The sequence below is a fragment of the Vigna angularis genome, chromosome 3 (assembly GCF_016808095.1).
Source record: "Vigna angularis cultivar LongXiaoDou No.4 chromosome 3, ASM1680809v1, whole genome shotgun sequence".
Classification (NCBI taxonomy): Eukaryota; Viridiplantae; Streptophyta; class Magnoliopsida; order Fabales; family Fabaceae; genus Vigna; species Vigna angularis.
In genome coordinates this window covers 40,274,410-40,299,332 of record NC_068972.1, presented here as the reverse complement: position 1 = coordinate 40,299,332, position 24,923 = coordinate 40,274,410, and the positions used below count along the sequence as shown (strand labels likewise).

Here is a 24,923-nt window from a genome sequence, read left to right as displayed (position 1 = left end):
TAATAATAATCATAAACATTAACATTGACCAATCACAGAATGACACGTAGATGGTGTTAAAATGTTGTTAAAAAAAATATTGTCAAAATATCATTATCCTTTTCAAATTTGCTAAAAGCAAATTGTCATCTTATTTAAACAATGCATATCTATTGATATGTTCCCAAAAATGTAGGCATAAATATTACAAAGTGTTGAGCTTACTTAAAAACATTTATTTAGCTATTTCTCTATATAATGTTGTTTTGAAACACCTTTACTATATACGTTTTGTTATTGTAAACTAAAAGCAATTGCCCCAACTAACGAGCGTTAGTTATTGTGTGTTCGTTGGACCGCTTATATACTTTTTTACTATTTCTTCTTTTAGTTAGTTTTTGAATAATACAATTTTCCTTTCATTCTCATATCTGCTCTCCTCTCTCTCTCTCTCTCACACACACACATTCTCTGCACCATTTACATCGCTCATACACTGCATTCGTCTACATCGTGCGTCCGTCAACAACAACAGTGCATCCGTTAACGTCAACTGTGCGTCTGCCAACATTGACAGTGGTATCAGGAGCAAGGTTTGAAAACCTGGTGGATCAGTAACCGATCAAGAAGAAATGGTTGGCGTGATACACAGTAATCTTCCGGTGTTCGACGAAAAAGGATTCGACGACTGGTGTGTAAAGATGGATGTCATTCTTGGATTTCAAGAAGTAGATGAAGTGGTCAAGAAGGGTTTTAAAGCGCCATTGAAGGGGGATTCTGAAGAAACAAAGCGATAATGTAAAGAGAACAAGAAATTATATTGTAAAGCCCGAATGTTGCTACATCAATGCGTGTCGGCCACCATCTTCCAAAAGTTATCAAAGGCAGGCACGACGAAAGAAATCTGGGACATTCTTCAAGAAGGCTACGACAACATAGGCAAGGTCAAGAAGATCAAACTACTGTTGCTCCAACGACAATACGAACTCTTAGGCATGGGCGAACAAGAATCGATTGTTGAGTATATAGGCAGGATACAGATGGTGGTGAATGCCATGAGAGCGTGCGACAAGGTGGTAAAGGACAAGAAAATCGTGGAGAAGATTCTTAGAACGTTAACTCTGCAATACGATCATATTGTTGTAGCTATTGAATAAAGCAAAAACGTGAAAGACATGAAAGTGGAAGAGTTACAGAACTCGCTGGAAGCCCATGAACAACGCCTGCTTGAAAGAAAGAAAACTGAAAATGAAACGAGTTTGAATCAAGCTTTACACGCAAGAAGCAACTTTAAACCTAGAGGACGAAGCGCTGGAAGAAGCAGAGGTCGAGCACGGGGAGGTCGAATCGGAGGTAGAAATCCGAATGTCTCTTATCAGAATGTTGAAGAGGAACACAGTGAACACAAAGATGGAAGCAAAAGAGGCGGAAAGCAAATGAGAGGAAGAGGAAGAAAGAATGTTGATAAGAGGAATATCCAATGTTATACCTGTAGTAAGTTCAGTCATTATTCGTCTGAATGTTGGCACAATGAGGCCGCAAAGAAGAACAAGAGTGATAAGGCAAATCTTGCCCAAGATACAGGTGACTCTGATTCAGATCACATATTGTTGATGTCCATTACAGAACGGGTGCAGACGTATGATGAGACAGAATGATTGTCTTTCGAACGGTCACTACTATTGAATGAATCAAGCCTTGCCAAAAACCGAGCGGGTGTTGAAGAGACCGAAAGGATATTTTCGTTTCACCGAATGGGAGATGATGGAGAAATCAACAAAGAAGTTGGACGAACGTCAATGAATATTGATGGAGAAACCGAACGGTCGTCAACAATGAAAATGAACGAACGTTAATCAACAAAGAAGATGGACGAACGTCAATGGATATTGATGGAGAAATCGAACAGTTGTATAACCGAACGGTCGTCAACAACGAAACTAAACGAGCATCACACAAGTGTGAACGAGCGTTGCACAAGGGTCAAGAATTTGAACATGTGTTGATGTCTATGAATACGAAGCATGAAGAAAATGACAACTACTGGTACTTAGATACGGGCTGTTCTAATCACATGACAGGTAAGAAGGAGTGGCTAATTGATCTGGATTCTAGTGTTAAAAGCAGAGTGAGGTTTGCTGATAACAGTGTAATAATGGCCGAAGGTGTCAGAAGGATTATGATCAGAAGCAAGAACGAACAACCCGCGTACATGAATAACATGTTATGCGTACCAAACATGAAGAGCAATCTGCTCAGTCTTGGGTAGTTACTTAAAAAAGGATACACTATGAACATGCATCAAAAGCATATAGAGATATTTGATGATAGAATACGTCTTGTGCTCAAAGCTCCATTAGCAAAGAACAAAACTTTCAAGGTGAAGCTTAGTGCTACCACTATTCAGTGTTTATCATCTATCAATACCGAGGAAGAAGAGTGGCTATGGCATTACCGTTATGGACATTTAAATTTCAGAAGTCTGAGACAGTTGAAGGATAAAGACATGGTGATAGGAGTTCCTGAGATTCATCCACTAGAGAAGGTGTGTGAAGGCTGTGTAATTGGAAAGCAGACCAGGAAACAGTTCAAGAAGACATTACACAAGAGGGCAAAACAATCTCTTGAAGTTGTTTACTTAGACGTGTGTGGACCCTTCGAGCAAGAATCCATTGGAGGTAATAAGTATTTTCTTATTTTTGTTGATGAATGGACCAGAAAAATCTGGACTTATTTGATCAAGGAAAAGAAAAATGTTTACTCATGCTTTGTCAAATTTTGTGTCATGGTAGAGGGACAATCCGGACTTCATATTAAACTGCTCAGAACTGACGGTGGAGGAGAGTTCAATTCTCACGAAATGAACAAGTACTCCAGTGACAGAGGCATACCCTACACTCCACAACACAACGGGCTGGCTGAACGGAGAAATAGAGTGTTGCTCGACATGACTCGGTGTATGTTAAAATGCAAGAAATTACCAAACTACTTATGGGGAGAAGCTGTCTCCACAGCAACGTATCTTTTGAACATAAGTCCAACAAAAGCTTTGGAGAATTGCACACCAGAGGAGGCCAAGTCAAGTATTAAACCTATTGTTAAACATCTTAAGATTTTTGGCTCAGTATGTTACAAGCACATAGCGAAGAGGAAGAAATTAGATGATAGAAGCGAGACTTTTATTTTCATAGGATATCATTCTACGAGTGCATACAGGTTATACAGGTTATACAGTTTGAAGAGTAGACAAATTGTGATAAGTAGAGATGTTATCATGGATGAGAGAACCACATTTGATTGGAAGAAAGCTGAAGTAAATCAGAAATGTGAGATTGGAATGCATGAGAAGTCTGTAACTACTTCAAGCTGGCTGGAAGATAGAACCTTTACTGATAAACAAGCTCAGATATGTGATGATACTGATAGTAGAAGATCTTAGAGGTTGAGATTTCCTTCATCCAGATTAGCTTATTATGAAGTGTTTGCTGACAACGATGCAGCTGACCCTGAAGATCAAGCACACCTTGCGTTTCTTGCTGATGCAGAAATAATCTCCTGGAAGCAAGCTCTTGATGTAAAAGAATGGAGAGAAGCCATTATTGATGAACTAAAGGCTATTGAGAAAAACAGAACTTGGGAATTGGTAGAGTTACCTCAACATAAACAGGCAATTGACGTCATGTGGGTTTTCAAGATCAAGTATAAGCCAAATAGTGAAATTGCTAAACACAAAGCGAGACTCGATGCGAAGGGATTTCTACAGAAGCCGGGAAGAGATTTCACTAAAGTGTTTGCTCCAGTCACAAGGTTGGAAACGGTGAGCTGATAGTAGCCCTTGCAACTACAAGTGGAGTTTATTGAAACTACAAGTGGAGTCTTCTTGCACCAGAAGAAGTTCATTAGTGAAGTCCTGAAGCATTTCAACATGACCAAGTGTAACAACACTACTATCACAGTTACTGCTAACCTGAAGTTGACAAAACAACTTGATGAGAAAAGCATGGATGCCTCGCTATACAAACAGATCATTGGATCTTTGAGTTATATCTGCAACACCAGACCGAATATAAACTATGGGGTTGGATTACCGAGCAGGTTCATGAATGAACCTAGACAATCCCATATGTCAGTAGCGAAACATGTTTTAAGGTACCTAAAAGGAACGATCGACTATGGTATTCTATTTCCAAAAGCAACGAGCGACTTGGAGAGTACTCTGGAAGTTTGGAGTGATTTTGACTAGAGTGGAGATCAGGGTGAGAGAAGAAGCACCTTCGGATATATCTTCAAATATGCGGGCACCCATCTCATGGTGTTCGAAAAACCAGAACGTGGTAGCACTCTCTTCGTGTGAAGTAGAGTACATAGCCGCGGCAGAAACGACATGTCAGTACGTTTGGTTCGAAGAACTTCTCATGGACTTAAAGCTTGATTACAGGCAATCGGTTCAGTTGACGGTGGACAACAAGTCCGCAATCAGTCTATCGAAGAACCCAGTGTTCCACGAAAGAAGCAAACATATCAGCACAAAGTTCCACTTTCTGAGAGATTTAGTGAACCAAGGAAAAATTGAACTGGTGCACTGCTCGGCTGAAGCACAAACTATTGATATCTTTACAAAGGCCCTTAGGCAAACTAGATTCGAAAAACTTAGAGAAATGTTAAATGTTAAGTCTCTCATTAGTTTAGTTTAGGGGGGCGTGTTATTGTAAACTAAAAGCAACTACCCCAACTGACGAGCCTTAGTTATTGTGCGCTCGTTGGACCGCTTATATACTCTTTTACTATTTCTTCTTTTAGTTAGTTTTTGAATAATACATTTTACCTTTCATTCTCATATCTGTTCTCCGCTCGCTCGCTCTCTCTCTCACACATTCTCTCTTTCATTCTCATATCTGCTTTCTGTTCGTTCGCTCTCTCTCACACATTCTCTGCACCATTTACATCGCTCATACACTACGTTTGTCTACATCGTGCGTCCGTCAACGACAACAGTGCGTCCGTCAACGTCAACTGAGCATCCGTCAACGTCAATTGAGCATTCGCCAAGGTTATCACATTCAACCTTTGAAGCATGCAATTGAGATTTACAATTTACGAGTTCTGGTTTTGTCCTCATTTTAATATTTTTCTTTTCTTTGAATATTTGTAAGAATGTTACAGACGATTGATAAAGTTGTAATGAAACCTTTTAACCTCATTGTCTCAAAGACGGCTCTTTCTAACAATTTCCATTGGTCCAACGTAGATTCAGGCAAATCACACTTTCTGACATAATGTATATCCCTTTTACGTGAATTCGAAAGGTTTAATGTGGAAAAAAATGTTGATATCTTGAAAATATCTTCATTTCTGGGAATCAATTAATATTCCAAACCAAATCAGCTAGTTTATTCACATTACACAAAATTACATGCTTAATTGCAACTTCCTTTTAGAAACCCATCCAACCAAAACCCTAACCCAATTTCAGCAAAAAAGAGAAAAAAAAAAAAGGTAATTTGCTACATCCATTCAAGAACCCTCAATCAATCTTTTATTCCTTAAACTATTTAATAGAACTAGATGCCCAAATGTAGAATTTTTTTTGGGAGGGTGTTCGAAATTATCAAACATCAAACCTCTCCTTCCTATTATTCATCAATCCCCTATATAGAACTACCCTGTTTGGAGGCATGACATCCTTAATTTTCTCATCATGCTTCCAATTCTCAGCATCATCCAAATCCATAACCTTAGCAATGACATCTTGTTCCTTTGCATAGTTTATGCTATCACTCTCAAAATTATTCTCATTAGGAATCAGTTCCACCTTGTCTTTTGCAAACCTCACCTTCTTCTTTGCTTCATGTTTTGTTGAACCTTGCAACAACAAATAAAAGTTCAAAATCTCCCCAACAATTCAACAAAGCAAAAGGGATTGAATTATTAAATGATGACACCAAAAAGAAAGAAAGGAAAAAAAAGGTCATTTGGGTATATATATACCTCTAATTTCATACTCAAATTTCTTCAAGAATTTGTTGCACAAATGCTTATTGGCTTGGTGAAACAAAAGGACCATGCCTCCGGAAACAGCAAAGACAGTCATCAAGTATTCAAGTCTCATTGAACTCTCCATCTTTCTTTGTGTTTGTTGTTGGACAAGTTTTGGTTTGGTTCACATTGTCCTCATCATATGTTGGGTTTTATATATAAGGATCATTGTCCCAAAGACAAAGAACTTGAACCAAGTACTCAATGAAAGGAAAGAGATCAATAAAATTTATTTATGATGAGATGAAGAACATAAAGGAACATTAAATAGGGAGTGAGGAAAAGATAGGTTACGAAATCAACGCCGCTCCCAAAGAAAAAAGTTTAAGTTTTTTTGCCAATTTTAGCCACAAGAATCCAAAGGGTCAATGGAAATTTAAGATAAAGACCTTAAATAGACAGAAACAAATAAAAAGTGGAACTCTCATATAATGTTTTGAGGTCCACACTTTGAAAGATAGATTTTAGAAGGATCTTTTTAGGGTTGATGAATCACAAATGTCTTTCATGAACCTAAATAGATTCTTGAAAATATTTTTTTTTAAAAAAAGTAACATTATTTTCTATTTTTTTTCCTGTGGTGTGTGGATAAATATATCATTGGCAACTAACCTTGATCTTGTTGGTAGAGAATGAGTTCATATCTCCTTAGAACTTCAATTTGATTTTCACAATTGTTGATGTGAGAATTTCATTATGGGTGAACTTGCTTTGATATATATGCTTTAAACGTTTTATGTAATATTTTTTTGAAAAAAAATTATTAATGAGGCATTAATACACTTCTTTTAATATTTCATTTAAGATTAATTTAATTATTGTAAATTATTAAATTATTTGTCCTTTTTTCTTCTATTTCACATGAAAATTGCCATCTTACTTTATTATAATATATATATTTTATCCTGTTACATTAAGTATCTTTTCTTCATATATTTACTGTACATATGAAAATATTGATTAGGGTCTCTTGCCAGCATATGTATGCACATGGGTGCATTAAAGTTTTCTTATAGTTTTGAAATTTGAACAATTAATATATAAACTAGACATTTATTGCATTAAATATCCACTTAACAAAATAAAAATGCAGTAGGTAATAAAATAAAACAATCCTTCAATTTTGTAATATTGACGGTTTAATAAACATCATTTAAATAATTCAAAATGTAACGCTTCAAAAAAATATTTGTAAACAACCAAATAATATATAACAAATATTAAATAAATATAATATAATTTTAATACTTAAAATTTCGCAATAACTATACTATTTACATGGACAAGAAGATGAGTGTAGGACATTTACTTTAATAAGTAAAACTACTTAGGGTGTATTTGATTGGAAAGTGGGTTGTTTTATTATTTGAATTAAGAGATAAATAATGTGATTTGAGATGAAAGTTTAATTGTGTGTATGTGTAATGAGTATGCTATATTAAAAAAATTAATAGATAAAATTAAGTGATTACCATTTTACTCTTAATTAAGAATAAATGTGATATAAATTTGAATGTAAAAAAGAAAAATAATATTAAAATTGTTATTTATAATTGAAAAAAAGTTAAAATTGGGAAGATAAAATTATAATTAGAAGGGAATTATAAGAAAAATATTTAATTACACTTTTAAATAATAATTTCTATATTAATAATATAAATAATAATAAAGTTTTATTAATAAAGTTATCATGATAAAATACTTAATGTTAATATAATTCCAACACTAAATGAAGTTTTCGAACACATCAATTGTTTTCATAATCCCTCCACATTGATTTGTTATTTCATCCATAATGTTACAACCATGTATATAATCAACTTCACAAATTTGATTAGTTGACTTACTTCATCTTCTTCCATCAAGTCCTAGTCAACTTCTTTAACTAACAATTCATCATTATCTACCTCTCGTAAGAAGCTCTGAAGAATGTAACATGTCAAATTATTTTTATCATTGTATCGAAAGAATGAGGTTTTGTTCCATTCGTTATAATGACATAATATTTTTTCAACATACCAAATGTCCCCTCTATCACATCTCTAAATGATGAATAATGATGATTAAACAACTCCTATTGATTTTGAGGACCCCTTTTGTTGTACTCTTTCATGTGGTATCTAACACCATGTTAGTCTTTAATCTATGTCTTTTACTTAGTTTTAACAATTTATATTAATTATCAAGGTATATATTCAATTTCTTTTCGTGGAAAAAATAACATATAAATATGTACATTTTTCGATAAATACCTATTAAAGGTTCAATTCAAATTATAAAGACAATAAATGCATGATTAATATGTAACCTACCTCTTACCTTGACTCATTATTTATAAATTTTGTGATAGAATTTTGATAAAGTTGGTCTAATTATGAATCATAATTTAGCCTTTAAAAATAATGGTTTTAGAGTTAATTCACTTTAGCTTGATAATTTAGTATTTATAATATTTCGACAGTCTAGTTTGATTCATTTAACAAAAACTTAACCATTCAATAGTTCACCAAAAAGATATACTGTACATATGCATAAAACATATGTTTGTACAATTTAGAGGAAGGTAGTGACTACATTTTGCACAAGTTAATTTCTTTTCTTTTATCATGAAAATGGCAAGTGTATAGTTATTATAAGGTAATAAATATTGAATCTATACAACACCATGTTTTGGTTTCTTTTTTGTAATTATCCCAGTTTAATATGAAATAAAAAGGAAAAATATACAGAAACTGAAATAGATTATAATATAAGAATTTAAAGAGAAAATCAAGAATTGAAATAAGGATGTAATATAATTGAGATAAAATATTTATTTACGAAAATTTGTAGGATTAAACCACTAGTACAAAAACACATATAACGTTGTGTTTTTCGGCCTTTCACGTTGAATTCGAGGTCGACATTATATCAGGAGATATTAAATTGACGTCGAACATAGAACAATTCGTCGTCAAACAAATTAACGTTGAATTGTGTCAATATTCAATGTTAATCAATTGTTTTTTGTTTTTTTTTAATTAATTGTGATCCTTTTTTATAACTCTACGGACCTAAAAGGAAAAAAAACAACAAATTTCAGTTTTTGGTATTTTATACTGCATGAACGAACTATGAACATCTAGTGTAGTATAACAACAAACAACAATAACAAATAACAAACAAGTTCAATCAAACAACAACAACAAACAACAAACAAGTTCAACCAAACAACAACAACAAACAAGTTCAACAAAAAAAACAAGAACAAGCATGTTCAACAAATAAGTTCTTCAAAACGAAAACGAAAACTAACCTTCAAAATGTGGGTTCGTAAGAATAAAGTGTTGTCACCAACGAGAGAGAAAGCATAATGCACCTATGAAGAACAAGAACATGAAAATAATAGGTCAAAACAAACGAAAATAATTGGTCAAAACAAACGAAAATCATACCTAAAGTAGTTAATTAACATGCATTTGTAATAAAGGAAAGAAATATTACATATGATGGTCATCAAACTTCGTTCTAGAAAAGTTTGAGTAGAGAAGAGGGTATCGCGCGCTAAGATAAAGTGAATGAATTTTCAATCTCCTACTCAAATTTTGATTGAATTCACTAACCTTTTAACGTCTAACACTGGGACATTCGACGTTTTATATACTGTTGACGTCTAATTTTAGGGAATTCGACGTCATATGAAAATACATTTTCACCTTCGTGCCAAGCATTTTCACAAAATTTACACAATATAACAAATTGACGTCGAATTACAATTTTAAATGACGTCTAATAATTGTTATTCAGTGGTTGGACGTTGAAGGAATGACATTATACGTTGTGACTTAAGACTTTTTTTATTATTATTACTCTAGTACTCTTACAAATATGTGTCTAATTAAATTGATACCTACTAATGCTGGCTATATTTAATTAAAGTAATCAGTTTATTAACATTTATCAAAAAAAAGTTGACTCTATTCACATGATTTAAAACCTAATTCCCAATTCTTCTCAATCATTTATGATAATACAGAAAAATGTAGTCACCAATTTTTTTGTTGCTTAAATATACTCTGACCAATTCAGCTATCAAATATGGTTAGATAAGGTTATATGTACTATCTAATTCGATAGTTAGATCTGAAATATTTAAGGACCAATTTAATTTGATCGCAAACACGGATTCTTTGAAATTCAAACTAAATTTTGGTGACAATATTGATCACAAAGTTCATCACCTAAGAAACTTAAATCTAGCCAGAGTTAGAAACTTAATCACTGGAATCCATATATATATATATATATATATATATATATATATATATATATATATATATATATATATATATATATATATATATATATATATATATATATATATATATATACTGACTCTGTCATTTTTCTTCACTCAATTATTTCAAGGTATTGGAATTATTACCTCAATTTTCCCATTATCTTCGGTGGCTTGTTAAGGAAATACATGACCCCTGTATAATCTTACAAACATTAAAAAACAATAAAAAAAATCACAAAATCTTTCATTGGTAACATATCTGTTTTAAACTTACTTAAGGAAATTGCTAACAAAGGGATATTTTTTTTTTCTTGAATGTGCATATTTTCTTATGGATTGAGACAATCCAAATTGCCCTATTTAATATATTTGTTTTTATATGAAATTAAAAATATAAGATAATAAATTAACAATAAAGGATAATGTAAATGGCTTAACGATATCTTAACATCTATACAAAAAATGTATTCAGTAATGATTATAGAAATAAGGGTACTTCCGTTTTCTTTTTATTTTTTCTTCTTCCATTTCCATTAATTTCCTTATATGCATTCAAACTATTTTGCACTTTTAGTTTATTTTCACTTTTTATTTCACCCATTTTTCTCTTTTAATTATTTTTCATTTTTAATGTTCTTTAAAATTCAGCATTCATTTTGAGAACTTAGATTCACAAGGTGAATTCTACACTAAAACTTTTTATGAAGCTACTGCAGTTCATTGGTTAAGTTGCCAAGACAATAAACTTAATGTGTGGGTATTATAGAAAATTCATGGTGTTTAGTATTCAATGTATTCTCCTCTCCGTCACGGTTTTGTTCATAAAAAGTGTTTTAAAAAGTAGAAAAAGTATTTAAATTTTTTTCACGTCTTGACTATTATATAATAACTATTGGTTAAACTTTCAATTAATTATAGAGTTTAGAATAAATTCTTAATGCCTTAATTATTCATATAAACAAAATATAGGATCTTCTTCATCTCAAGAATATGTCCACCTATCCGACCAATATTTCACTTCTCGTTCTTCATAAATTTTCTCATCCTTATCAATATTTTAGTAATGGCAATAAATTACTTAGTATTCTTTTTAATCATTCACAGTTCATTTGTCTTAGACAGTACAACATTAGAAGGTTGCTTACAGGAAGAAAAACACTTCATTGTTCTCGTGAATGACACAACATAAGCAAAACAATATGTGAGTTGTTTTAGTCTGCCGAAGAATATAGACAATCGTAACAACTTTAATTTCCTGGGCATTATATGGAGAAAATAGCAATAAACACTATTAGTAATTTTTTCACAGTTAATAAATCACAAACCACTCTTTTGGTTTTGTCCAATATAAACTCTAATGTTTTGAATATTAGTTCACCTTTGAAGACCAGGAAAATGGAAACCCATTGCATATCCAAAGAAGTAACTGTTGGGTAAACTTTAAAAGGGTCCACACGGTTTTATTTGTTTGTTTGTGATGATTGTAACTATCACACTACACCGAAAATAGCCATCCACTTCACTAACCACTATTTGGATTTTTGTGTGTAACTCACTTATAACAGTGATTGAAGAAGTGGTTGTAAAACACCCACCACCGAGAAGAAAGAAAATACAGAGGAAGGTGTGGTCGTGTGACACACTTGTAGTGTGTGCACCGTGGGAGAATGGGCAGTGAGAAGGAAGAGAAGAGAGTCTCCATGTTTGTGTATTGTGTGCAAGAGAAAGTGTGTGAGCATGTGTACTGTGAAAGAGACAGAGAAGTGTATGTGTTTGTTTGAGTTGTGAGAGATTAATGTGTTGTGTTTGTATCTGTGTGTTCTGGATAGTTAATTCAGAAAATTAGTTTATATAATGAAGTGTATTTCCCAGATAACAGATAATTGGTATTATACCTCCCAGCTCGATTTCTTACAGTAACAGACTAAAGTCTGAAGGATTTGATTGAAACCTTATAGAAGTGTATATATTTGTATTGTATTATTTTAAAATATCTCAACAGCTCCTAAACCCTAAACTTCTAGTAATACTGAAAAAGATAGAGGCCAGTCAAGTTAATTAGATGTACAGTAACAAGGGAAATTACATGAAACGTGAAAAAGGTTAGAGTTCCCAAACTTTCTCATTCACACTAAATTTCATTTACAAATTCAGACAACAAACATGGAGAGGGAAATATTCTCAAGGTAAGAAACTATGATACAAAAATGTGTCAAGTATATGTCTACATCTAAGTCAGTTCCATCTTCAAGCAGTTAGCAGCAATCGAAGCGAGAAGTGATATCTGAGAACACATCTTCTCCACAAGGAATTGTGAGACCACCAGTTGGATGGTCATAACCAAATTCATCCTCAGCTTCACTCAACAGATCTTGAAATGAAGGTTGGTTCAAGTATGACACAGGGATCATAAACCGCTTCCTTTGATCTCCAACATAGACTGCAACGTAACCCTTTGGCACATCCACAACTTTTGAAGATGCTTGGATTGCTCGAAGAGATGCCTTTCTGATACCAGCTAAACGAAAACCCATGTTTTATATGATGATACTTGGGAAGAGAAAGTTGAGAAAAGATAGTTGTAAATAAGATCCTAATTTTTGGAGCTAAAATGCTTTAGGATGTGAACGATTTTGGATGTCCCAAATGCTTGCAGCCATGAAAATATATATAGAAGAAAAATTTTGTAGGATATCATCGGTTACATGAATGATTGAGGGTGGAGGCTTTGAGTTAAGACTTATGGGACTGACAGGATGGAAAGGGCATATGGTGTTGCCTTTGAAGTGTTTCTTAGAGATTAATGGTTGATGTTATAGTCGATAGTACACTATCTCAAGTCTATCCACTTGAAATAGAGAAGACGTAAGATTTCAAATCTGATGAATATAATGGTCTCTGATATCTCACTGTCTTTTGGCTCATAATTTGATCTTTCCAGCTGTAGATCAACATTAGGTAAGGTGAAAAAAAACATGTTCAGAGCATGTTTGTAAAAACGTGGAATAACAATTAATCCATGAAAAGAATTAGGCCTTCACATAGCCAGGTCTCGATGGGAACATGTGAAGGCTTAATGTTTCCTGCTGTTCAACAAGGTGGAGTTACACACCTGCACCCCACTTAATGCTTGATAGAAGTAGTGCAGACAACACCACGCGATATCTCATCTCTACGCTTTCCTTCTTTTAGCATCTATATATACACTCTCCTATCCCTTAAAAAAATACACAAGCCTTCTAAATACTCAAGCATCAAAATTCAGATTCATTCTCTTAAATTTGAGATTCTTCTTCTTCCTTAAACGAGCTCAAAAAATGGGTTTCCGTTTACCTGCCATCCGACGGGCATCATCATTCACAGCAAGACAAGCATCTTCAAAATCTGAAGACATACCGAAAGGCTATTTTGCAGTTTATGTTGGAGAGAAACAAAATCGGTTTGTGATTCCCATCTCTTACTTGAACCAACCTTCATTCCAAGACTTACTGAGTCATGCAGAGGAAGAGTTTGGATATGATCATCCCATGGGAGGCCTCACAATTCCATGCAGTGAAGATGTCTTTCAACATACAATTTCTTGCTTCAAGGGACAATAGATCTCACTTTAGAAGACTCACATAGATTAATTGGAGACATTTTGTACACTAGGCATGTTCTCGAATTGTAACTATTTTTGCAAATTTTGGGTAATGATGATGGATTCAAATTTTTCTATCTGTTTTACGCTTTCAATGTTTACTTATCCCAGCACTTACAATGGTATACAGCACTAAAAAGACTCGAATATTCTCATAAATTTCGCAGCATAAATAAGAAACCCAAGTGCTCGGCAATCAGGGCAAGGCAGGGAAGGGGAAGAGATGTTAGTATTTTGAAAGGGGGCAAATGAATCAATTTCTTTAGAAGGAGTTTCAGAGGTTTTTAGGTTTTGTGTAGATCTGGTGGATTTTTCCCCAACCAAGACAGTTATAATGGACTTAAAGTTAAGTTGTGTTGTTCCAATTTATTCGAATGGATAACATCCATTGTCATAGAAATTTCATATGAATTTGATGTAAGGATTATCTATATATAATTATTCTATGAACATAATTTTCATTTTGTAAGAGAATAAGATTGCTTCTTTTGATTGTTTGGATTGATAAACAGACATTACAGGAAAATAGAAAAAAAAAAACAGAGAGAAATTACTTCATCCCATCCATCACCATGCGATTCCACCCACTTAAAAATCCTCATGGGGAAAGATCACTTTTTATTCCGTTTCCTTTTCTCAATGTTACCCAATAAAAAAGTAAGGCAATTTCTCGTCCTTGCATCATCTTGAGATCAGCGATTACAAACTCCAGCAATAATCCCCCATTCAAAGAGAAAGATACTTAATTTCTATTTCATCCCTAAAAAGATGGTTTGAAGACTATTCAATTAATTGAGAGTTCGTCACTTCCACAACCAGTTGCTGCTTGATTCACATATATGAAATGGGTTCTCCTCATATGAGCATAGACTTGTATTGATGGTTTTGATCTTTTGTCAAGCCATATTATAGATTTTCAGTGACGAGGCATGGTTCACAAAAATCTTAAAGTGAGATTAAATCAAAGCAGTACAGTTTCACAAAGACTTATACTTTCAATGAGTTTTTCTCTTTATTTTCCTCTCTGTTATATTGTAGTTATTTTGTCAATGAACTTAGCTAGAAAACGTAGATGTACATAATAGCTGAATTGAAATCCGAGACAATAAGAATTACTTGGAGACAACTAGCTAATTTCTTATTCGACAACTCAAAATGACAGATGAAGGAAATGTGAGAAAACTCTTCATGCAGGAAATTTATTGTAACAATTGCTGTACTGTCCAAATTTATATAATAAAATTGGAGAGAGACTATTTTCAAGCTAAGAAACTATGCTACAAAACTTTTCTATATACATTTAAATCAGTCTGATCTTCACGGATTAGCACCTCATTAAGCGAGAAGTGATATCCAAGAACACATCTTCTCTGCAAGGAATCGTGAGACCACCCATTGGATGCTCATAGCCAAAATCTTCCTCAGTTTGACTCAACAAATCTTGAAACAAAGGTTGGTTCAAGTATGAAACAGGAATCATAAACCGCTTCATTTGATCTCCAACATAGACTGCAAGGTAACCCTTTGGCACATCCACAGCTTTTGAAGATGCTTGGATTGCTGGAAGGGAAGCCTTTCGGATACCAGGTAAACGAAAACCCATCTTTTATATATATATATTTGGGAAGAGAAAGTTGGGAATAGAGAGTTGTAGATAGGATGCTAGCTTTTGAAGTTAAAATGCCTTAGGATGTGAATGATTTTTGCTGTCCTAAATGCTCGCAACCACGAATATATATATATATATATATATATATATATATATATATAGAGAGAGAGAGAGAGAGAGAGAGAGAGAGAGAGATAAAAAGTTTTGCAGGATATCATCTGGTACTTGAATGATTGAGGGTGGAGGGCTATGAGATAAGAGTCATGAGAATGATAGGACAGAAAGGGCACATGGTGTTGCCTCGGAAGTGTTTCTCAAGGATTAATGGGAGATGTTATAGTTGATAGTACACCATCCCAAGCCAATCCACTTGAAATAGAGTAGACGTACGATTTCAATTCTCATGAATATAATGGTCTATGATTTCTCACTGTCCTGTGCCTTATAATTTGATCTATCCAGCTGTAGTTGAACATTAGGTAACGTGAAGAAAACATGTCCAAAGCATGTTTGACAAAACGTGGAATACCAATTAATCCATGAACAGACTTAGGCCTTCACTTAGCCACGTCTAATGTGGAGGCTTAATGTTTCCTGCAGTTCAACAAGGTGGGGTTACACACCTGCACCCCACTTTATGCTTGATAGAAGTACTGCAGACAACACCACGCGATATCTCATCTCTACGCTTTCCTTCTTTTATCATCTATATATACACTATCCTATACCTTCAAAAAACAACACAAGCCTTCCGAATCCTCAAGCATCAAAATTCAGATTCATTCTCTGTAAATTTGAGATAGTTCTTCTTCCTTAAACGAGCTCAAAAAATGGGTTTCCGTTTACCTGCCATCCGACGGGCATCATCATTCAGTGCAAGACAAGCACCTTCAAAATCTGAAGACATACCAAAGGGCTATTTTGCCGTGTATGTTGGAGAGAAACAAAATCGGTTTGTGATTCCCATCTCTTACTTGAACCAACCTTCCTTCCAAGATTTACTGAGTCAAGCTGAAGAAGAGTTTGGATATGATCATCCCATGGGAGGCCTCACAATTCCATGCAATGAAGATGTCTTCAACCATACAATTTCTTGTTTCAAGGGACAATAAATCTCACTTTAGGACACTGACAGATTATTAGAGACATTTTGTACAATAGGCATCTTCTCAAACTTGTAACTATTATTACAAAATTTTGACTAATGATGATGAACTCAAATACTAAGTTTGTGTCTATTTATCCATTTCAATTTTTACTTCTCCCAACAATTAGAATGGTATACAGCATCAACAAGACTGGATTATTTTTATAAATTTCACAGCATGAAAAACCAAGAACGAAGACAAGGAAGGGAGGGGCAGAGATATTAGTATTCTGTTAGGCCGAGGAGAAGCACCAATTTCTATAGAACGGTTTTGAAAGGTTTTTAAGTATTTTATAAACAATTAAAATTAATGGTCTCAATCATTCACGACATTTTGCATCTGCCCAGGCAGTTAAGATAGACTTAAAATAAAGTTTAGTTGTTCCTATTTAATTCGATGGGTTGATGTAAGGTTTCATTTAGTGATTGCAAGCATAATTTTCCATTTTATAAGAGGATGAGATTTCAGTTATTTGAATTGTTAAATAAACATTACAGAAGAAAGAAAACAGGGAGAAATTACTGCATCACTTCCATCACCGTGTTTTCGTTGCATCATCTTAAGGTAACCATTAACTACCACCGTCAGTTGTGCCGTGATAAGTGTGAAAAAGAGTTATTTTTATACTTATAAATGAGCTCAATCTTGTAATTATTCATGTTGTTCCTCATTAAAAAGTTGTAATAGGTAGTAGATTGTTATGTAAAATATTGTACAGGAAATGGTCTATTATTTAGACTCTGTCATCTAGAAGAATATTTTAACATCAGTTAAAGTGCAGCAGAAGAAGGAAATTCGCACTGTCAGAAGAAGAAAATTCGCATAGCGCACCGGTACGTGTGCGCTGAGCGAATAACATCAGTTAAAGTGCAGCAGTTAAGAAAATTCGCATAGCGCACCACTACATTTGCGCTGAGCGAATTAATGAATTTAAGTGGCTTTAAAAGACGTGACAGATCGACAGAAACATTCTCTTCTGACAGAAGTTCCAGACAAAAGAAAGAAACGAAAACATCTCAGGAACTTCCGGAGACTACTTCAAGGCATCAAGACACCATTGTTGCAAGGGATTGCTTCAAATGTGAACGTTTAGATGACTAAGAGTAGTTTTTTTCGTTGGAATTGGATGTAATGAACTCACTGTGATGTAATTTTCCTGTTCAACATATAGTTTTTTTTAAATATAATTCCTTGCACACCAACATAAAAATACCAAAAAGAGTTTCTTGTGTTTTTTTGTATACTTTGATGTCTAATTGAGTTATAAAAGAAATAATTGTCATGTGTTGCACAAGTCCCTTAGGAGAACGATACTTTGAACTTACTCTATATTACTTGAAACGATTTGGTATACTTGTTAAAAAAAGTTATCATGCCGTAAAACCAATTAACATAATCATGGGAAGAATGTGTTGCTGCTTGACTCACATAAATGAAAAATTGTTAATCATAAAGAATTGGATCCTCCCTCATTCGTGGTTGTTATTTCGATTACTTGTTCTCATTGTTTCTCTATTACATCCGTCATTTTTGTTTTAAACTTATCTTCTTTTCCTTTCTCTTATAATGTATTTTTTTTTTTTTTGTTATTGAACTTATAAAATGTAGAGATGATAGCTGAATGTAAATTTGATACATTAAGAATTAATTGGTTAGCGACAACTACCTAGTTTCTTATTCAACAACTACTAGGTAGATCAGAATGACAGATGAAGAATATATGTGAGAAAACTCTTCATCTACGAAATTTCTCATAAAGCTTTTATACTGTCCCAACATAGATAACAAAAACGGACAGAATTTTTCAAGGTAGCAAAATATGCTACAAAAAATTGTGTCTATACATTTTCATCAGTCTCGTCTTCGTGGATTAGAACCTCATCAAGCGAGTTAGTGATATCCAAGAACTCATGTTCTCCACAAGGAATTATGAATCATGGGACCAACCGTGAGACAGGAGCATATGGTGTTGCCTTGTAGGACTTTCTCAAGGATGAATGTAACATGTCATAGTGGATAGTAGGGTTCCCACCTCCTCAAGAATCCACTTCAAATAAAACTGACGTTTGATCTAATCCTCTAAAATATAATGGTCTAAGATCTCCTCCTATCTGTAGCCTTATAAATCAATAGTCAGAAACTACTTCCCATCTATAATGTACTTTACCATTAGGCTGCATTATCAATCTGGAGAAAACATGTCCCAAGCATGTTTACACCATTATGAAATACCAATTAATGTATGAATAAACGTTTAATATCACTTAGGGACGTCTAGGTTGTTTCATAATGTGGTGGTGCGCTTATACATGTCTACACAATTTTATCCTTGATAGAGGCATTGAAGACAGAACCACATGATATCTCATGTGTATATCCTCCATCTTAACAGTCTTTTCCTCCTAATTCAGTTACTAGGAAGTTTTTAAAACTATTATATATACACTATCTTTTTTGCACTCCCAAGCATCAATATTTTGGTCCATTCTTTCTAAATCTCACAAGTGCCGAAGGGATATCTTGTAGTGTATGTTGGAGAGAAACAGAAGCGGTTTGTGAGTCCAATATCATATTTGAACCAACCTTCCTTCCAAGATTTATTGAGTCAAGAGTAGGAAGAGTTTTGGATATGATCAAGAACAATATAGAAAATCTTCATATAGAAGTATTAAATTGTAATACGAATTCGAGAAATAAGAAGCAACCCTAAGCTACATTCCAAAACAACTCGAGAGAGTGCGCAAGAGAGAAACCACCACTTTTTGTCCTCCACCATAAGCGTAGTGAGTAATAGAGAGAAGATTGTGAGTACCAAGGAGTTGTGCAGGGGCCCTTGTTTCAGTCACGGGATTTTCTAAGAACCAAGGGGCCTTTAAAGAATTTACTGGAAAACCCAGGTAAGGAGAGTTAACTTTTTGAGCATGATGTGTTTCCTTTGAAACTTGTTAATCTTGAGAAACGAGTGTGGATAGATAGTATACGCAATTGGAAGGTTGTGAGTTGCTAAGGAAAAAAGTGGTTTGGGATGTTATTCTCATAATATGAATGCACGGGTTGAAGGATTACAGTGCATGTGGTTTTATAGTAAGGGATAAGTGCATATCGTGAATCTTTAGAGGGTAGCTGTGTGTTGGCTGGGTTAAGAATGTAAATAAGAGTAGGAAGTGTTAACATGTTGTATGAGTGAAATATGAAAATAGAGTACTTTGGTAATGGGTTGTGTTCTCAATATAGATACCAACATGGGTTTATTGGTATAATAAATTATTATTTTGTAATTGCATGAAATATTTGATGGGTATTAAATGTATGGAAGTGGTATAAATGTTGAGTAATGTACTATCATCACATAATGGTATGAGTGCATGTTTTCTTTTTGCAAGTGAAGAGTTTGAATGCATTTGGGGCCAAGGTAAGATGAAGAGAAATATTATATTTTCTTCCTGTATAGTGTAGATTAGGGATGACAACGGGTTGGGTCGGGCACGGATAGTGCCTACTCGCAACCCGACCCGCATGCAAAAAATTGTACCTTCAACTCGACCCGCTACCTGCTGGATCTCTACATAAAAAAAATCCACGGAGTTTTTTCAATCTGTGGATATATGTTTTCAACCCACAAATATTTAGAAAATATATTTTGTGAATTTTTAAATAAGGTTTAAATTAAATTACAAGTTAAAGAGAACAATTTAATATATTTGCTACATATTAAAAAATAATGTAATTTTTAAACAAGTTAAAGAAAACAAATACTGAACAACTTTTGAAAAAAAATAAAAGATATGAGGAAGAAACACCTAGTAACTGAAGTCTCAATTTAGTCACAGAATTGACCCACAAATACCTATCAATGTATAAAATAGAGAGATAAAGAATTTCTAAGAGAACGCAAACAAGAACCCTAAACCCAAATTTCAAAAACAAACGCAATCATAGAAATCTCAAAACCGCGATAACCACCAAGGTCTTCAAAAATCCAATCTGCATCGATGAACTAAAATCCAAAAACATTCATTCAAATCATAACCCCAAAATCGCGTCACCAATCAATAGGGAAGAAATCAAGAAAGGAACTCCCAAAACGTGAATCAAAACGTACAAAAGAAACCCCCAAAATCAGAGAACAAATAAAAGCCTAATTTCTTGATATTGGCATTTAATGGTTTTCATGGTACCTACCTTGGGAGAGAAATCATAATATGGTTAATATCAAGTGCATGAAATTATTGTTGTGCATGTGCTGTTATGTGCGTTGTTGATAGGTAAAGTACGTAAATGATATTCTAGGGTTGCATGGGTGGATTATAAGAAAGGTGAAGGGTTATAGGCTAAGGTTTTTGTTGTGCAAATTTTAAATTTTGGGTCTATAAAATAGGTCTAGGGAAGCTAAAGGAGTTTTCTTTGAAGATATAAAGATTGATGAGAGATGTAGAGGTTATCTAATGGTCACGGTTTTGTTGTTAAAATAGGATGGAATCTCGAGGTGAGTGTATAAAACTAGTGCATTGATAGGTAGTGTCCAGAGAAATATTCTCTCTCTAATACATCAATATCTCTCTCTTTAACCATTAAAAGTAATTTACATTTCTCTTTCTCTGCATCTAATTCTTCAAACATCCGTATATGTTTCTCCATGCATTTAATTCTTTCAACTAGGTATTCATCAAATTGCATAACTCACTCAGGTAACCAGGATGACATTTGCACCATTATGTTTTTAACAGCGTGAGCGAAAAGGACGAGATTGAACATTTTTTAACAAAATATGAGGTCTTACTGAACTTTTCTAAAAAGTAGAATCACTTTGAACCAAAGAATAAATGATGTATTAAACCTTTATATTATCTAAGAAATTTTTAATTATTTTTATTTCTTCATTTATTATAAATCAATATTATATGCAAATAACCACATACAAAACGTACTCTCTTTTTTCACAATTAAAGTTGATGATATAGATAAATTCACTCCGTAAACTACACGATGAAAAATAAACTAATACATTTAGGGAACTGTATGAAAAACCAAGGTTATGTACTGTTTATAAAAAAAAATACGGATAATTAAATTTAGAGAAATTTTTGATTTTATTTCTTATTTTTGGACAAAACTGCTTTTTAGTTTTCGTTCCAAACAGAAGAGTAAGTCTTTAAATAAAAACATTTTAAGTTATTTTTTTTCCAATATTATCACAATCAATTTTAGACCAAATATAGTTCACACAATTATAAAGAACTAATTCATTGATTCTGAAATTGATATATCAAAACTAAATTTGATAAAAAAGCATAGACTTAAAAAATTCTAATGCGCATCTGTCGAGGGTGGAAAGGTGACAAACCACAGATAACTAGTTTAATAGCATTATAAACATCTTGTCATCAAACAGGGTCCATAGCTCAGTGGTAGAGCATTTGACTGCAGATTAAGAGGTCACCGGTTCGAACCCGGTTGGGCCCTCTTCCTTTTATTTTTAACAACCCTTCCTCTTTTATGACATTTTCCCAACTGTCTACATACAATTAGTCTTTAATTATATGTATTTATTTTCTTAACTCTTATCCTTTATAATTCTTTTGAGAATCTTTCATTGATCTTAAAATAGGTCTTTTGGAAAATAAATAGCGTGTTAAAAACATTTAGAGGAGTTAAGAAAGAAACAAAAATCTATTTTTGTTCATTCCATTTATTTTGTTAAAGAGGGTCTTATTTTGTTGCATCCAACATTTTTTTATGTGATTTTTGCATGAGATAACTCATTATTGAGAGCTGTTTTAATCCATCTATAGTGAAAGCTTTATCATTCATATACTTTATAGGCTTAATACCTTTTTTGTCTCTCTTTATAAGGGAAATGTTCAATTTCGTCCTACCTTTTTTAAAAAGTTCAATGTGGTCCCAAGTTGTGAAAAAAGTGTCCAATTAAATCATTTTTTGTCACGACATTAAATATTTAACGATCCAGCTGACAGCGTGGACTGATGTGTGCAATGTGGTTGTTAAACTTCATAACGTGACAGTGACAATGTTTTTCATTAACTGAGAACGTGGCAGTGGCAGTGATTAAAATTATTAGTTAGGGTTTGCGTATTCGAAATTGCGATTTGGGGATAAGCATTTTAGAGGACCTGCAAATCCAAATTGGGTGATCTTGAAGGTGAAATCTGCAGAGCAAATCCAATTCTGCAAATTAAAGCAGGTTAGAGTTTACATTTGATAATTTGAAGTGTTTGAGGTTTTTCTATATGTGCAGAAGGTATAATGTGCAGCTTATTTTCATTTTTAGTTAATGCTTTTGTATAGGATATGGTTTTATTACTACATTTAATTGTGCAGGGGTTAGTCTTAGCTATCCAGGAGCTTTTGCCTCGGGCAGAACAAAGATACTATTTAAGGCACCTCTATGCAAACTTTAGGAAAAGGTTTGGTGGGCAGGTATTAAAAAATCTGATGTGGAGTGTTGCAACCACCACATATCCCCAGGCTTGGGAGAGAGAAATGCTAAAAATTAAAGAAGTCAATGTTGAAGCATATAAATACCTCATAGTCATTCCCCCAAGGTAACCCATTAGCCATTATATACACTTTAGTGTCACAAATGCATTGTAACCCATTTGAGAATTCTTTTGTGCAACATGTTTTGGTCAAGGTCTCGCTTCACAGCTCAACCAATGTGTGATACCCTTGATAACAACATCACTGAAGCTTTCAATAGTGTCCTCATTCATGCAAGAGGAAAACCAATTATCACAATGATGGAAGATATCAGAGTGTATCTCATGAAAAGGTGGGCCACCAACAGAAGCAAGGTGGCATCTATGGACTTCACAATATGCCCAAAGATAAAGAAGAGGCTTCAGAAAGAATGTAATTTGTCAAGATTTTGGCTGCCAAGGTAATGTTATCACCACAATTTATATACATTTTGTTATTTACGTGCATTGATGTGCTTTATTTCTTTTAGCTGGGCTGCACGAAAGATTTTTGAGGTTAGGCACACTTCATCTGTTGGGAACAAATTCACAGTGGATCTGGACACTAAAAAGTGTAGCTGCAGAAAGTGGATGATCAGTGGCATCCCATGTTGTCATGCAATTGCAGCAATGAACTACTGTAATGTTCATCAAGACAATTTTATACCCACTTGCTTCAGAAGATCCACATATGAAGAGGTGTATGCGTCCATAATTTTTCCACTCAATGGTCCCCAACTATGGCAATCCACAAATTTCAATGATGTACTACCACCACTGATAAGGAAGTTGCCTAGGAGGCCAAAGAAAAAATGGAAGTTGGAGGCATGGGAGTTAACTAAGGACGACACTCAAATGCGTGTTGGAGGGCATAGGAAAAACTGTAGCATTTGCCGTCAGACAAAGCACAACAGGAATAATTGCCCTTTATGGCCCCAACCAGCAGAAGCAACCCAGCCACCAGAAGCAACCTAGCCACCAAAAGCAACCCAACCAACACAAACAACCCAGTCACCAGAAACAACACAACCAACCCAGCCACCTCCAAGTTCCCAATCATCTCGTCCAACAAAATTCAGAATCAGAAGAAAACATAGATAGATAGATGAATTGGTTTATTATGTATTGTACTATCTTTATTTTGGTCACAGACATGTATTGTATTTTTAGATGAATTGGAGGTTATATGTATTCACTATCATGTACTTTAGTGACAAACCTATACTGCCTTTATTTAATGAATCAAAGTGGTTTCATCATGTTTTGGTCAAAGCTTGTACTTAGATTTGTAATATGTGCCATTAGTCCTCATTCATATGCATTATTGGGTTGACCTATTTCAATATTTTAAAACCAAATGGGGGACTGATTCGAATAATCTCCACTGAATTTAACTTCATCTATTGAATTTTTAAACCAAACGGGGGACTGATTCCAACATTTTGTACATTGCATTGCATAAATAATGTTACATCAACCAAAACACATTCGCATTGTCAACGTACTTTTTTCAAGCATCCAAATACATAGCAGGTATTAAGCCAACTTATAACAAACACCCAAATTCACGATCTAACTAAATCAACCTAAACACAACTTGAAAATTACAAGGTCAACCACAATACACACACAAAGCTACAACTAACAACTTCATCCTTTTCTACATTTTCTGCAAATCCTTCACTGCATTTTCCAGCTCACTTATTCTCTTCATAATTGTGCAATCTTTTTCATCCACGTTGTCTTCACAACACCA

The 24,923-nt window shown here is 33.9% G+C and overlaps 4 protein-coding genes and 1 non-coding gene across 5 annotated transcripts; 2 read left to right on the top strand and 3 right to left on the bottom strand.

Moving 5' to 3' along the window:
• Positions 1-5,447: 5,447 nt before the first annotated feature.
• On the bottom strand, positions 5,448-6,214 carry LOC108325780 (uncharacterized). The gene is made up of 2 exons (XM_017558866.2): positions 5,968-6,214; positions 5,448-5,841 (listed from the first exon to the last, which is right to left on the bottom strand). The coding sequence occupies exons 1-2, from the start codon at positions 6,098-6,100 to the stop codon at positions 5,588-5,590; spliced, it is 387 nt and encodes a 128-aa protein (XP_017414355.1). The 5' UTR covers positions 6,101-6,214; the 3' UTR covers positions 5,448-5,587.
• Positions 6,215-12,381: 6,167 nt separating this feature from the next.
• LOC128196018 (auxin-induced protein 6B-like) lies at positions 12,382-13,264 on the bottom strand. The gene has a single exon (XM_052875458.1). The coding sequence runs from the start codon at positions 12,826-12,828 to the stop codon at positions 12,550-12,552; it is 279 nt and encodes a 92-aa protein (XP_052731418.1). The 5' UTR covers positions 12,829-13,264; the 3' UTR covers positions 12,382-12,549.
• A 1,844-nt stretch (positions 13,265-15,108) lies between these two features.
• On the bottom strand, positions 15,109-15,649 carry LOC108325549 (auxin-induced protein X10A). The gene has a single exon (XM_017558637.2). The coding sequence runs from the start codon at positions 15,535-15,537 to the stop codon at positions 15,259-15,261; it is 279 nt and encodes a 92-aa protein (XP_017414126.1). The 5' UTR covers positions 15,538-15,649; the 3' UTR covers positions 15,109-15,258.
• A 6,433-nt stretch (positions 15,650-22,082) lies between these two features.
• Positions 22,083-22,154, top strand: TRNAC-GCA (transfer RNA cysteine (anticodon GCA)). The gene has a single exon. It is a non-coding gene; the product is annotated as a tRNA-Cys (tRNA).
• Positions 22,155-23,038: 884 nt separating this feature from the next.
• LOC128196011 (uncharacterized) lies at positions 23,039-24,338 on the top strand. The gene is made up of 3 exons (XM_052875403.1): positions 23,039-23,254; positions 23,344-23,589; positions 23,659-24,338. Exons 1-3 carry the CDS (start codon positions 23,145-23,147, stop codon positions 24,140-24,142), a joined length of 840 nt encoding a protein of 279 aa, XP_052731363.1. The 5' UTR covers positions 23,039-23,144; the 3' UTR covers positions 24,143-24,338.
• The last annotated feature ends 585 nt before the right edge of the window (positions 24,339-24,923 follow it).